This window comes from Mus pahari, chromosome 2 (genome assembly GCF_900095145.1).
Source record: "Mus pahari chromosome 2, PAHARI_EIJ_v1.1, whole genome shotgun sequence".
NCBI lineage: Eukaryota > Metazoa > Chordata > Mammalia > Rodentia > Muridae > Mus > Mus pahari.
The window spans coordinates 114774608-114786876 of NC_034591.1; the positions used below are offsets into that span (position 1 = coordinate 114774608).

Here is a 12269-nt window from a genome sequence, read left to right on the forward strand (position 1 = left end):
AGAGAGAGAGAGAGAGAGAGAGAGAGAGAGAGAGAGAGAGAGAGAGAGAGAGAGAAAAGCATTGCTTTGTGTGCTCTAAGGCCTGGTGCCAGTGTCCATACTCTGCAGTGGCTTGCCTTTTATTTATCTAGTTTTACCTGAGCAGTGTGTATTAAGAACTTGTTGTTAACTTCTTAAATACTGCCACATAGTTTTTTATTCTACATTGTAACTCAATTCCTAGCCATTTTGCCACTGTGTTTTTGTATTGTTGCCAGTTTTCTCAACTCCTGTTGTCCTGGGAACATTATATGGACCTCTCTGTGCTGGTACTGAGAGATGCTGGTAGGGCTGCATGGCCTAGGTACGGACTCACATCAGCACCACCCCTCCTACCTTCCCTTCCCATGGGAGAGGCTTTTCTCATTTTGAAACTAAAGATATGAGCTTGCGGCCTAAAAATTTCCCCCAGACTCCTAATAATTTTACCCAAAGACCATCTTTCTCTTAAAACTCCTTAGAATTAAAATAATGAGGTAGTATCAGAGCATCACATAACTGAGACGTTGGAAATGAAGCTGGAAGTGAAGTTGGATCCCATCAACCGTGGTCCTTGGTCTCAGGTCCCCACAGAGCCTTCACTCAGCTTTGTCAGTAAATTGCAGATGGGCTCAGCTCTCAGCTGGGGAGCTGTGAATACCACCTTCAAGTCTTGGCTAATTCCTGGGAAGTAATTCTCAGGGCCCTGCTGACCTTGACTCAGCCCTGCCTTTCTAGGATTTAGCTTGTGAAAATACTTATTCTTTCCACCACTACAGGTTATTGAGCTCCAGTTTGATACAAGGAACTTTCTGTAGAAGCAAGTTGGACAAATGTGTTTTCTACTGGTAGACATGTTCAGATGTCAGATAGCACATACTAGTTACTGAGACGAACAAGAAGGATAACAGTAGATATTACACTCCATTAAGAAAGGAAGCACACTAGAGGGATGGACCTATTTGAATTTGTGAGTCCACTGGCTAAGATCTAGAAACCAGCTTGTTTGTGATAGTTGCCCCAGGCATGTAGATGCTGGTAATGTTAAGAGTTTCTTTGACCTTTAGCTTCATACACTTTAGGGTGTTCTTTTTACTAAGTTTTAAAAAGTCATATCACTTTTATAATAACTGTTTGAAGAGGCAAATTCTACCCGAAAGGTAGCTGTGTCATCTCTAAATGTTGACAGCGAGATTAGAGGCATGCAGGGAAGTGACAGCGAGATTAGAGGCATGCAGGGAAGTGACAGCGGGATTAGAGGCATGCAGGGAAGTGACAGCGGGATTAGAGGCATGCAGGGAAGTGACAGTGGGATTAGAGGCACGCAGGGAAGTGACAGCGAGATTAGAGGCATGCAGGGAAGTGACAGCGGGATTAGAGGCACGCAGGGAAGTGACAGCGAGATTAGAGGCATGCAGGGAAGTGACAGCGGGATTAGAGGCACGCAGGGAAGTGACAGCGGGATTAGAGGCATGCAGGGAAGTGAGAGAAGGCAGGTGTGGCTGTGGGATATTTTAGCAAAGCGACTCTTGTTACGCTTTCCATGCCAGCTCACGTCGTTGCCTGGGATGCAAAGGTGACCAACAATAGGTGAACAATACATATGAGATTCAGAGTTCTCTGGGTGGAGAATAATAGGCATGGGGTTTGTGGGTCATAAGAGGATGGCCTGGGAACTCATATAGGCGAATTTGACTTGCTACTTACAGGAGGCGATGGCTCCTTGGGGTCTGGAGTAAGAGTGTTCTAGGCAGGGGGGATAGCAGAGGAAGACGGCCAGTGCATATCTGCCTTGGATGTGGGACTAACAGCATCAGTGAATCCATCAGCTGAAGAGCACAGGTCCATTGCCAGAGAAGATGCTGTCACACTGGACGGGGACTAAAGGGAGACATGGGCAGGGCAGGGAAGGGCCACCAGGTCCTTGTAGGACTCCTCAAGAATGTGACTTTCCCTTCAATAAAATAGGAAGTGATGGGGGCAGGGTTCAGGTTGATATGACCTCACTTGGGACTTAGTGGAGCCCCTCCCCCTGGTCAAATGGTAGCGGGTGCAGTGGGTTTGTGGGACTCGGGTGCCAGTGAAGACGGTTATGATAACCCAGACAAGGGGTGGCGTTCCACGACAGGAAACAGGAGAGTTGCTGGAACATAGAGTCAGGAAATATTTTAACGACAGAAGGTATTAGATGATAGATGAAGAAGATGGGAGGAAGAGTGGCATGGAGCCGATTTCAGGGTTCCAACCTAGACATTTGAAAGGATGTCGATACTAATGAGGTCAGTCACCATTTAGCCTGAGGTACGGCAAAGCTGAGCTGAAAATTGTGAGATCTTGTGTCTAAAATTCCCTTCATCAGCACCATTGACTGTTATGTAGTGTTTCTATGTATGTTTCTTATATTTCTAGAATTCTAATAATAGGAATTAGCATTATATATGGATATATATTTGTGTGCATATATAATATAAATAAATATATTTAATCATTGGAATAATTACTCAGCTAAAGCAAATGGTAATTTGTATTGGGAAAATTATGAATAGCATTAGTTATCTACATATGCAAAATATTAGGGGGCAAATGTAAATAAAATATTAGGGTACTGAAAGTAAACCTATTTTATTAGACCTTAACTTATTTGGAATTCATTTTTTACATTAGGTAAATTGAAAACATTTACTATCTTGCTAGTTCAACCATACCCTGAGAGTGATAGTTCTGGTGGGTATAGAGTACAGGGTGAGGATGCTTGCAGGATGTGTGGTATAGATGTGTGCTGTCCAGTGTGGTAGCTACTTGCCAGTTAATGCCTAGAGCATCTGAATTGTGGTTAGTCCAGATTGGGCTGTGCTGGTCTGGGAGCTGACCTGTGAAACACTTGACTGGCATGTGCAAAGCCCTGGGATTAATCCCTTGCATTGCATACAAAAATATGCTCAAGTGTAAAATATTTTGATTTTGAAAGCTTAGTGTGAAGAAAAGAATGTGTGCCTTCTAATTTAATTTTTTAATATTCATTACCTGTTAAAATGATAATGGCCTATAGAAAATGGATTTAATGGAATATTAAAGTTAATTTAATGTCTTTTCTTTTACTAGTTTAGCCTGGCCACTAAGGAATCTAAAATTACATATGTAACGTGTATATTTATTTTTGTCAGTCCTGGGCTAAAAGAGGAGTTTTTATATATCTCATGAGCAAAACCAAATGTTTTATTATTTTAAGTGGTAAAAAGAAATCTAAACAAAAGTGATATCTTGTGACCAGAAAAATTATGTAAAATTCAAATTTCAGCATCTAAAGTAAGTCTGCTGCTGTGCATGAGCAGGTGTGTGCTGCCCAAGTTATGCTAAATTATTGTTGCTATGTTTTTTAATTGTGTCATTACAGATCTGTGCACATTTTATGAGCGCAAATTTGTTTTCTCTTTAGTTAAACAAGTACAATACAGATGTGCCCAATTTTGATGTGCAACTGAGCACCCTGCCCTGGTTTCAGGGCCATGACAGAATGAAGTGGGAAATTGCCTGCCTAAGAGCTTCATAAAGGAGGGAACTCCAAAGGCAGCTCATCTCTTTTTAGAAGTTCATTCCCCTCCAGTAGCAAAAAGGAAGATACGCTCAGGGTGAAGTGGGCTTAAGTTTCCATTGTCCTGGCTGGTGACGTCAGTGTGCACATGCCTTTAATGAGATATGCTGAACGGGTGTGCCTCGGTCGCTAACGGCCCTTTCCCATGCTCTTTTCTTGAAGTTGAACGAAGAAGAAGATTTAACATAAACGACCGCATTAAGGAGCTAGGTACTTTGATCCCCAAGTCAAATGATCCGTGAGTACAATTGCATGTTCATCTGCATCATCTACTTCCGCATCTTTCCGTTTTCTCATATGAGAAATTAAAGAACTCTCTCTCCCTTCACCCCCCGCTTCCTTTTCTAAGCATTTCCTCTGCTTAATTTCACCAAACTAAAATTTCAAGAGAAATGTACTGAATTGTGCGAGCTGAGGTAGTTAGCTTTGAATGTGGGCAGTAGGGCTTATGGACATAGGAGAACTCAGCAGAAAATTTTGAGCTTGGGGCTTGAGGCAGGCTTTCATGGTCACACACACATGATCCCAATAGTTGTTAAGGCAAGATGTGTGGCATGTAGGAACCCCAACTACATAGCATCTCTAAATGGGCATTGATGAGCAGACCCTGGAAACATCAAGTTCAATGATACTGGAAGGGCAGAAGGTCAATAGATTTTATGAAAACTTGCATAGTCTTTGTATGTTTTATCAATTGGGGTGGGGGGAAGCAACGGTTAATCCCCTTATAAACTACAAGTCAGCTCATCTCTGTTTCAGTTTTTGGTCCTCTCTGCCTCCTTTCCTCTCTTGGAGATAATAGCTAACAGATAATTTTCTATCTTTCCTACCACGTTAACTGCCACGTCAGCAAACTGGTCAACAAATATACAATTTTTATCCATTAGAAACTGGCCCATTTGAGATGAAGAGCTGGGGGGGATGTATATATTTTAATGGCCCCCACAGGCATTCTATGAAATTAGCCTTTGAATATGACCTTTTAGCTATCTAATAAAAAGTAAAGATGCAATCAAGCATTATTCATTCAAGGCTTATTAAATTCACGACTCACATTATTGTCGGGGAATTTGTAGCAAAATAAAATAAAACCATTACCTATTGTGAGGTGGTTTTGATAAATGTGCAGCCATTTCTGTCTTCTAACACTTTGGTTTCCCAGGCTTCAAGGAGAGGCATTTTCAAGCTGAAGACATCCAGCTTCTCCATTGTGCTGCACAAATTTATCCTCCTAAAGGCTGTGACCTTCATTTCCTATAGTCAGTCTTGCATGAGAGTTGAAATTGAATTCCCAATTCCTCTTCTTTATCAGCTTTCCCCTTTTTTAGCATATTCTTTTAAGACTGTAGTGTGCAAATCTCTTCAGTAACAGATTATGAAATTAAGGGACTCTAGTGTAAGCTTGGATTTACATGTCTCCCCCACTGTAATGGAATGCTTACGTGTTTACAGAGGGGGCTGATACGGAGATTGCTTGGCAGACATTGTCTTAAGATAAAACTGCACTATGGGTTTTCCAAACTTGGTATTTGGAGTGTGCCTCGGAACTGAACTAGAGGCACACTTTGCCTGTACCTAGAGGCACAGCTCCTTCCCCAGAACGAGTGTACTTTAGCATATACTTGCCCAGGAATAAAGACTCCTCTAAATTACCCAAAATGCAACATTTGAATCTAATTTAGCCAAGAAACATAATTGATTGAGTCTCAAGTAGGCATACCCCCAGATGCCTGAGAGAAATGAGTCTTGAGAATTGAGTGGCCAATAGCTCGGCTTGAGAAGCCCGACTCTGGCTTCTCCCTTTGGTGGCCTGTGCGAGGCATGGTCCATTTCAGTGGTGTTTCTGGCTGGCTGCTACAGTGTTTGTTGATTTCAATTTTTAGCCTTGAGAATTGGTCCCAGTGCTCACTCTGAGTATCTTGGGATACCTCCCTGGGCTCCCATTTTTGGTGCTCTGACATCAGGGACCCACCTCAGGGTCTTCTCTGGGTAGCTGTAGCTATTCTCCTTGGAGAATGCCTGTTTTGTTCCTCAGCCAGCCCATATGAGGACCAGTGACCAGGTGGCCTGCCCCTCACCTATTCCATATGACACTTCTGATCAGCTCTTAGTTGCTGTAGGTGATGGGGTTGATGGTTCTATTTACCTCAGAGAGATTTTTATTTTATCACTATAGTCATCATCACTGTGACAGTTGTCTACTGAAGGAACTGGAAAGATTACTTCCACAAATGTAGTTCACTCTCCATTTGTTTGTTCTGGGGTACTCAAAGATTTTTACTGTAACTTTTTTCTTGTTTGCTTTCCACTGCTGTGATAAAAATATTGACGAAGAGAATCTTGGGAAGGAGGGGTTTTACTTGGCTTTTATGTTCCAATCATAGTCCATCACTGAAGGAACTCAAGGCAGGGACCTGGAAGCAGGAACTGAATCAGAGGCATACAGAAATGCTGACTTGCTCTACAAAGCTTGCTCAGCTTCCTGTCTTATATTTCCCAGGACCATCCTCCCAGAGGTGTCATAGCCCACCTACGTCTGGGACAACCTTCCACCATCGTTAATCAAGAAAACGTTCCCACAGATGTGTCTACAGGCCGATCTGAGGGAGGCATTTTCTGAATTGCTTTTTCCTCTTCCCAGATGGCCCTGGCTTATGTTAGACCAGAGTTTATCCACATTTCGTACTCTGTGCCACAGTAAAGAAGCTGAGAGTCACACTGTTGGTAGCCATTGAGATTGGAAATCCAGAGCAGTATCTTACCAGGTTTCTAACCATGGTAGTTGCCATAATTGTGTTAAACACTTACACACAGTACTTGGACCAGTATTGAATGATATTCTCAAGTTCATGTAAAGCATCTCCTTTGATTTAATTACTCATTTACAAGACTGCTCAAAAGCACATAGTAGCATCATTTCACAGATGAGAAAATGGATACAGAGAGAGGTTAGATAATGCCCATAATAATTCATGGTGAAAATTGAAGATGGTATTTTCACACCATTAACAAGTGGTGGATTCTCACAGGACTTCAGTTATCCTGCCCAGTGACTAAGTCTTTATAGTCCCAAGTATATACAACTGTTTAAAGCAGTTTATACATAAGATACGATAATCCACACACATAAATTAAATAATTGATTTCACCTAGTGAGAGGTCTGTGATCTAGATGGAATTGTACTGTACTGGTTTCAACATCTGCACAATGTCTCCACCTTATGTAAGGTGTTCAGCAGGAGAAAGTGAAATGTTATGTACCAAATAAGGGACCAGTGGCCAATGTGGGGTGAGCACTTAATGGCATCTGGCCATAACTTATTTGTAATTGCCTTTCCAACTATACATCAAATACTGAATTTTCTTTGAACTCCTAATTCCTGAAAGGGTCCATTGTCTTGTCTCATCACAGAGACATGCGGTGGAACAAGGGAACCATTCTCAAGGCCTCTGTGGACTACATCCGGAAGTTGCAACGGGAACAGCAACGAGCTAAGGACCTTGAAAACCGACAGAAGAAGCTGGAGCATGCTAACCGGCACCTGCTGCTCCGAGTACAGGTATCCACCCTCTGCCATGTGAACTGATTTCAGGACAATAGGAAGGGCAGTGTGGTGAGCCCTGAGGGTGCTGGAGACAGTCTTAATATAGGTAGCCCTTCCTGTTTGTTGGTTCCATAATTGTGAGTTTGCCTACTGGTAAAACATTATTGACAATTCCAAACTATCGATGGCACATTTGCAGCCACTCTTGGACGGCGTGTGCAGATTGGTAAATCTGAGTCGCTTGCAGGCTCTTTGCCCAGAGGTTGAGCCCAGGTCAAGGGCTTTTTTTGGCAGCCCTCTGAATTATAGTCTGTTAAATGGCTCGTTCCCTTACAGTGTTGTCACTTTTGCTGGGGACTTCTCATCTTACCCTGACCCCCAAGCATCATACGAGGCATGTAGATACTTCTTACAGCCAGGAAGGTCATAACGTGCTGTCTGGGTCTGGATATCAGAGAAGCCTCACCCAGGCAGAAGTTAGTACTCCTGGCTGGGTGTTCAGTGTAAATGATTCTACAGTGCACTCCTCTTGAGGGTGTATATCACGGTTATTGAGCACCCGTCTTCCCGGTGCTCCTGAACACTTTACATTCCCCACAAGTTAACAACACATTTGCTATGGCTGCACCGATCCTTAGCCATGGGGCCAGGAGGCAGAAGGTGGTCCTCTTCTACGCCTAGTCTTTAGAATCCAGGAGGTTAAACAGGGGCTAGATGTAAACTAAGCACCTTTCTTCCCCTCCCACATGCCTCCTTCTTCACCTTTAATCTTTTATTTGTCTTATGTTACATCTCTTATATAAAATGGCCTTAGGTATTTAATACCTGGTATTTAGTGTATCCATTTGTAAGGTAGCTTATGTTATTTCCTTATTAAATTATTAAAATATAGCCAGTTTTTCTAAGGAGAAGCTAAGCTGTGTCTTATGTAGAGGTTCCCAACCCACATATTCATTTTAAATATGAATGTTGTGGAATTTGGGCCTTAGGAATTCCATGGCAGTGCCCGTTTGGCTTTCTTCTGTTGACTGCGAGGCTGGCTCTACCACTTTTCTATGTTATAGGGGAAAAAAAAATCAATTATGCAGGCTCTACAGTGCCATAAGGCCTCAGAGCTCTCCACAAGATTTAACAGCTCATTTAGAAACTATTTTAATTTATTGATAAACACTTCTAGTTAGACAACAGGGGGGTACAGTAAGATGTTTGCGTCTCCCCTAGTTAATTTATTTGCTTATTTCTTTTTGAAAAGACAAACTGCACTGCTACTCTTCGTGTTGGTGTGGAGTTACAAGAACCTGTGTTTTCAGCCAAGGCCTGGGGCCTTTCCTTCATTTCAGTCTCAGTGGTGCATGCAGAAATCTTCATGGAAGAAAGAGCAGGAGGCCTTATTATCAGGGGAATGGTTTTATTAAATGGCCCTGGGCTTCAGCGCGATACCTGGGGAGGTTTGTTTCTGGAGCTGGTCTGAAGGAGCAGGCACACATCTGGCATCACACGCTCTGGGTCTCTGACTCATACTGCTTGCAGAATAGGGGCCCAGAGATCCAACCATTGGAACACAGATCAGCTATGGTTTTCCTCACTCTTGCTGGCCCGGTTGAGAGGCCATGTCATGTGCAAAGTGCTTTTTCTATCCAAAGGACATACTTCATGTCTGTATTTTATGTTAATATGTTGTTTTATCACAAACATTGGTAGGCATTAACATACAGAAGGAAAACTGAGGTATCCATAGGGAATCCCTGATGTTCACTTTAGGAGTATGAAGATTCATCAGAAGTCGCATGGGGGGTGGGGTGGGGGAATGACATGGTTCTAAGGCACCTTGAAATGAGGAGATCTGAGAAGTCACAGACTCACAGGGTGTGTCAGTCAGCTAATGCCACTGTGACAGAGGCCACTGAGCAGCTGAGGTTAGATAACAGGGATTGACTTTCTCACTGGCTTGGTGGCTCTCAGTCTAAGATCAGCCCTGTCAGCGGGATTGGATTTTTCTTAACCCTCATCGTGTCTCAAAGACTCTGTATGAGTTCTACTCACAGCTGAGGTACTGGAGCTAGGACTCCAGTCCATGGACTTGAGAGCAAAGTTCAGCCAGTAGTGAGAAAGTGCACATGCTAAGAAAGTATTCATGTTATAGATGAGAACTTCCTTGCTGAATTAAAAGATAATAATCCCCCTTTGCTAGGGAGAGGTGGGTCACATTTCCTGGAACTCTGGTTGTACATTCAGAACCTGGAGAACGTTTGCTTCAACCCCCTAAACTTTACTTCCTGTCACCATTGATGTCTTAGCAACTTCATCCCATCTAGAACCCAGAAGAAATGCCTACAGAATATTGAGTATTTATGTCATAACATCTTACTAATGGGTGTTTGATTTTTAGGACTCCAACCCTTACTAAGTTAGTTACTAGTGGACAGTGCTACTAGATACTGCACGGTTGATAGAAACCTTGGCATTAGATTAGATAAGCTGCCCTTTACCTCCCATTCCATGCCAATGTTCACGAGGCCCTTGTCACTACAGTCCCTCCAGCAACCCATTTTGCAGTACTATGAGGCAACCAAAAAGTATGCATTGAAGCTGGGCGTGGTGGCACACGCCTTTAATCCCAGCACTTGGGAGGCAGAGGCAGGCGAATTTCTGAGTTCGAGGCCAGCCTGGTCTACAGAGTGAGTTCCAGGACAGCAAGGGCTACACAGAGAAACCCTTGCCTTGAACCCACCCCCCAAAAAAGTATGCATTGTACACAGTCACCGTGAAAGTGGAGACTGAAAAGTGTGTCGCACACACTCATGTGGAAACTGGGGTCTGAAATGTGTATAACACACTTGCCCTGAAACTGGGGACTGAAAACTGTGAGGCATAGTATCACTGAAAATGGTTATCAAAATGTGTGTAGCACAATCATTCTAAATCAGGGGACCGTCTGGCACTTGGTAGTTGTTGAGAAACCATCACCATTTCCCTTGAAATCTTAAAAAAAATCTCCCAAGCAGTTTATATAACATCATATTACACATTGCTCAGCATTATTTCTGTTAGCTCCTATTTTATATTTTTTATTAGCATACGTGCCTTATACAAAAAGATGGGCTTCCCCATGACATTTTCATGCATGTGTATCCTAGACTTTGCTCACGTATCTACCATGCCCCACTACTGCCTAGTCCCACCCAGTTTCCTTCTGTCCTCTTTATCCTTCCCTGCAGAGGCCCCTTCTACTGTCATGTCTTAACACGTACATACAAGCTTTAAAGGTTCCACATGTGAGAGAGAACAGTATTTGCCATGGTCGGGCTTATTTTATTTCACTCCGTGATCTCCAGCTGCATTTATTTCCCTGCAAACAATTTCAGTGTTTCTGTGGCACTGAATACAGCTCTTTTGTGTAGGCATATCATGGTTCCCCTATCCACTCATCTGTTGATGGGGACATCTAGGTTGACTGAACCCTGGCCATTGTGGTCAGCACAGCCACACACAGACATGGACGTGCCAGCATCTCTATGTTTGCTGACATAGAGCCCTTCAAGAAAGTACCCAGGGGTAGAATGGGGGGAGCCATGGGGTAATTCTGTTTCTAGTCCTTTGAAGAAGCCCCACACTGGCTGTCAATGGTATCTGTACCAGTTCACATTTCCCCACCGGTGTAGTGAGGGTCCCTGTCTCCCCACAGCAAGCACCTTTGCCAGCATTTGCTGTAGGTGGTTTTTGGTTTTGTTTTGTGTTGTTTTTTGATGTTGGCCAGTCTGACTCAAGTGCTTATCCTTGTCTTAATCATTGATATTTGTAAGAGTGTTTCTATTTGTAATTCATAATAAAATATATACCATCTAAAAGGATATTTCCTCTACTTCTAATACCACCCATCTTTGGGAAATGCAGAATTTATTTTTGAAAAGTAGCAAGCTTTGCTTTGAAACTTTATAGTTGTCTCCAGGTCTGATGTCTTAAAAATAGAAAATAGACTTCAGTCATTAAAAGCAGTCTTAGGTTCACAGTACAGTAGAATAGAAGCACTAGAGAGCTCCACATGTCACTATATGTCATCCGACATGCGGTACCCCCAGTCATCAAGATGGACGCCACAGTGGCCCCTTTGTTAGAACTGGCTTCTCCTCCAAAACCTTAGGTAGAGACACTAATGGGGATATATAGTTCATGGATTTGGGTCACCACACCTAACACTGCCTGCACAGTTTCAATGTTGCTGGCACACAGCTTACTTAACTGTCTGACTTTGACTTAATCATAGGAGCTGGAGATGCAGGCTAGAGCGCATGGACTTTCCCTTATCCCATCCACCGGCCTCTGCTCGCCTGATCTGGTGAATCGGATCATCAAGCAAGAACCAGTTCTTGAGAACTGCAGCCAGGAACTTGTACAGCACCCGGCAGACCTGACGTGTACGACGACTCTGGATCTCACGGATGGTACCATCAACTTTACCAACAACCTCGGCACCATGCCGGAGAGCAGCCCGGCCTACAGCATCCCCAGGAAGATGGGCTCAAACTTGGAAGACATCCTGATGGACGATGCCCTCTCACCTGTTGGCGTCACCGACCCACTGCTGTCATCAGTGTCGCCAGGAGCTTCAAAAGCAAGTAGCCGCAGGAGCAGTATGAGCGCAGAAGAAACGGAGCATGCGTGTTAGCGAGCCTACCCCGCTCTGCCTCTGCACGGACTGCTCCCTCCCTTCTTCAGTAGACTATAATTTACCTGAAGAGGTTTTCTTGATCATTTTCCTTTAATATGAATTTTTTCGTGCTTTATCAGTAGCCCAGGATATATTTTATTTTTAGAATTTTGTGAGCCAGACTTGTATATTCTATTTTACAACTACAAAGGCCTCCTAAGTATTGTACCTTCAGCGTGCAGTATCTGCGAACTGATTTCTCAAAGTGTGAGCTTTCTGAGCAAGGGGATTTTTTTTTTTTTCTTCAGAGAAGTGTCTGTCCGTTTTCATTCAGGGGAAAACTTGGTGTGAGCTTTGTCTGTCTGTGACCTCCTTTGAAATTAACATGTAAAGTTTAATTACATGAATGTAAAGCAACCAAAAAAAGAAAACAAAGAAGATGATGATTATGATTGAAGAAGGAGAA

At 43.1% G+C, this 12269-nt stretch overlaps 1 protein-coding gene across 1 annotated transcript in view; it reads left to right on the plus strand.

Annotated features, from left to right (window-relative positions):
• Mitf (melanocyte inducing transcription factor) overlaps nt 1–12263 on the plus strand; it is a 206557-nt gene extending 194294 nt beyond the window's left edge. Inside the window, exons 7-9 of the mRNA XM_029535287.1 lie at nt 3713–3848; nt 7023–7170; nt 11420–12263. Of these exons, the coding sequence (XP_029391147.1) occupies nt 3713–3848; nt 7023–7170; nt 11420–11821 (686 nt within the window). The 3' untranslated portion in view covers nt 11822–12263. The remainder of the gene's footprint in view (nt 1–3712; nt 3849–7022; nt 7171–11419) is intronic.
• The last annotated feature ends 6 nt before the right edge of the window (nt 12264–12269 follow it).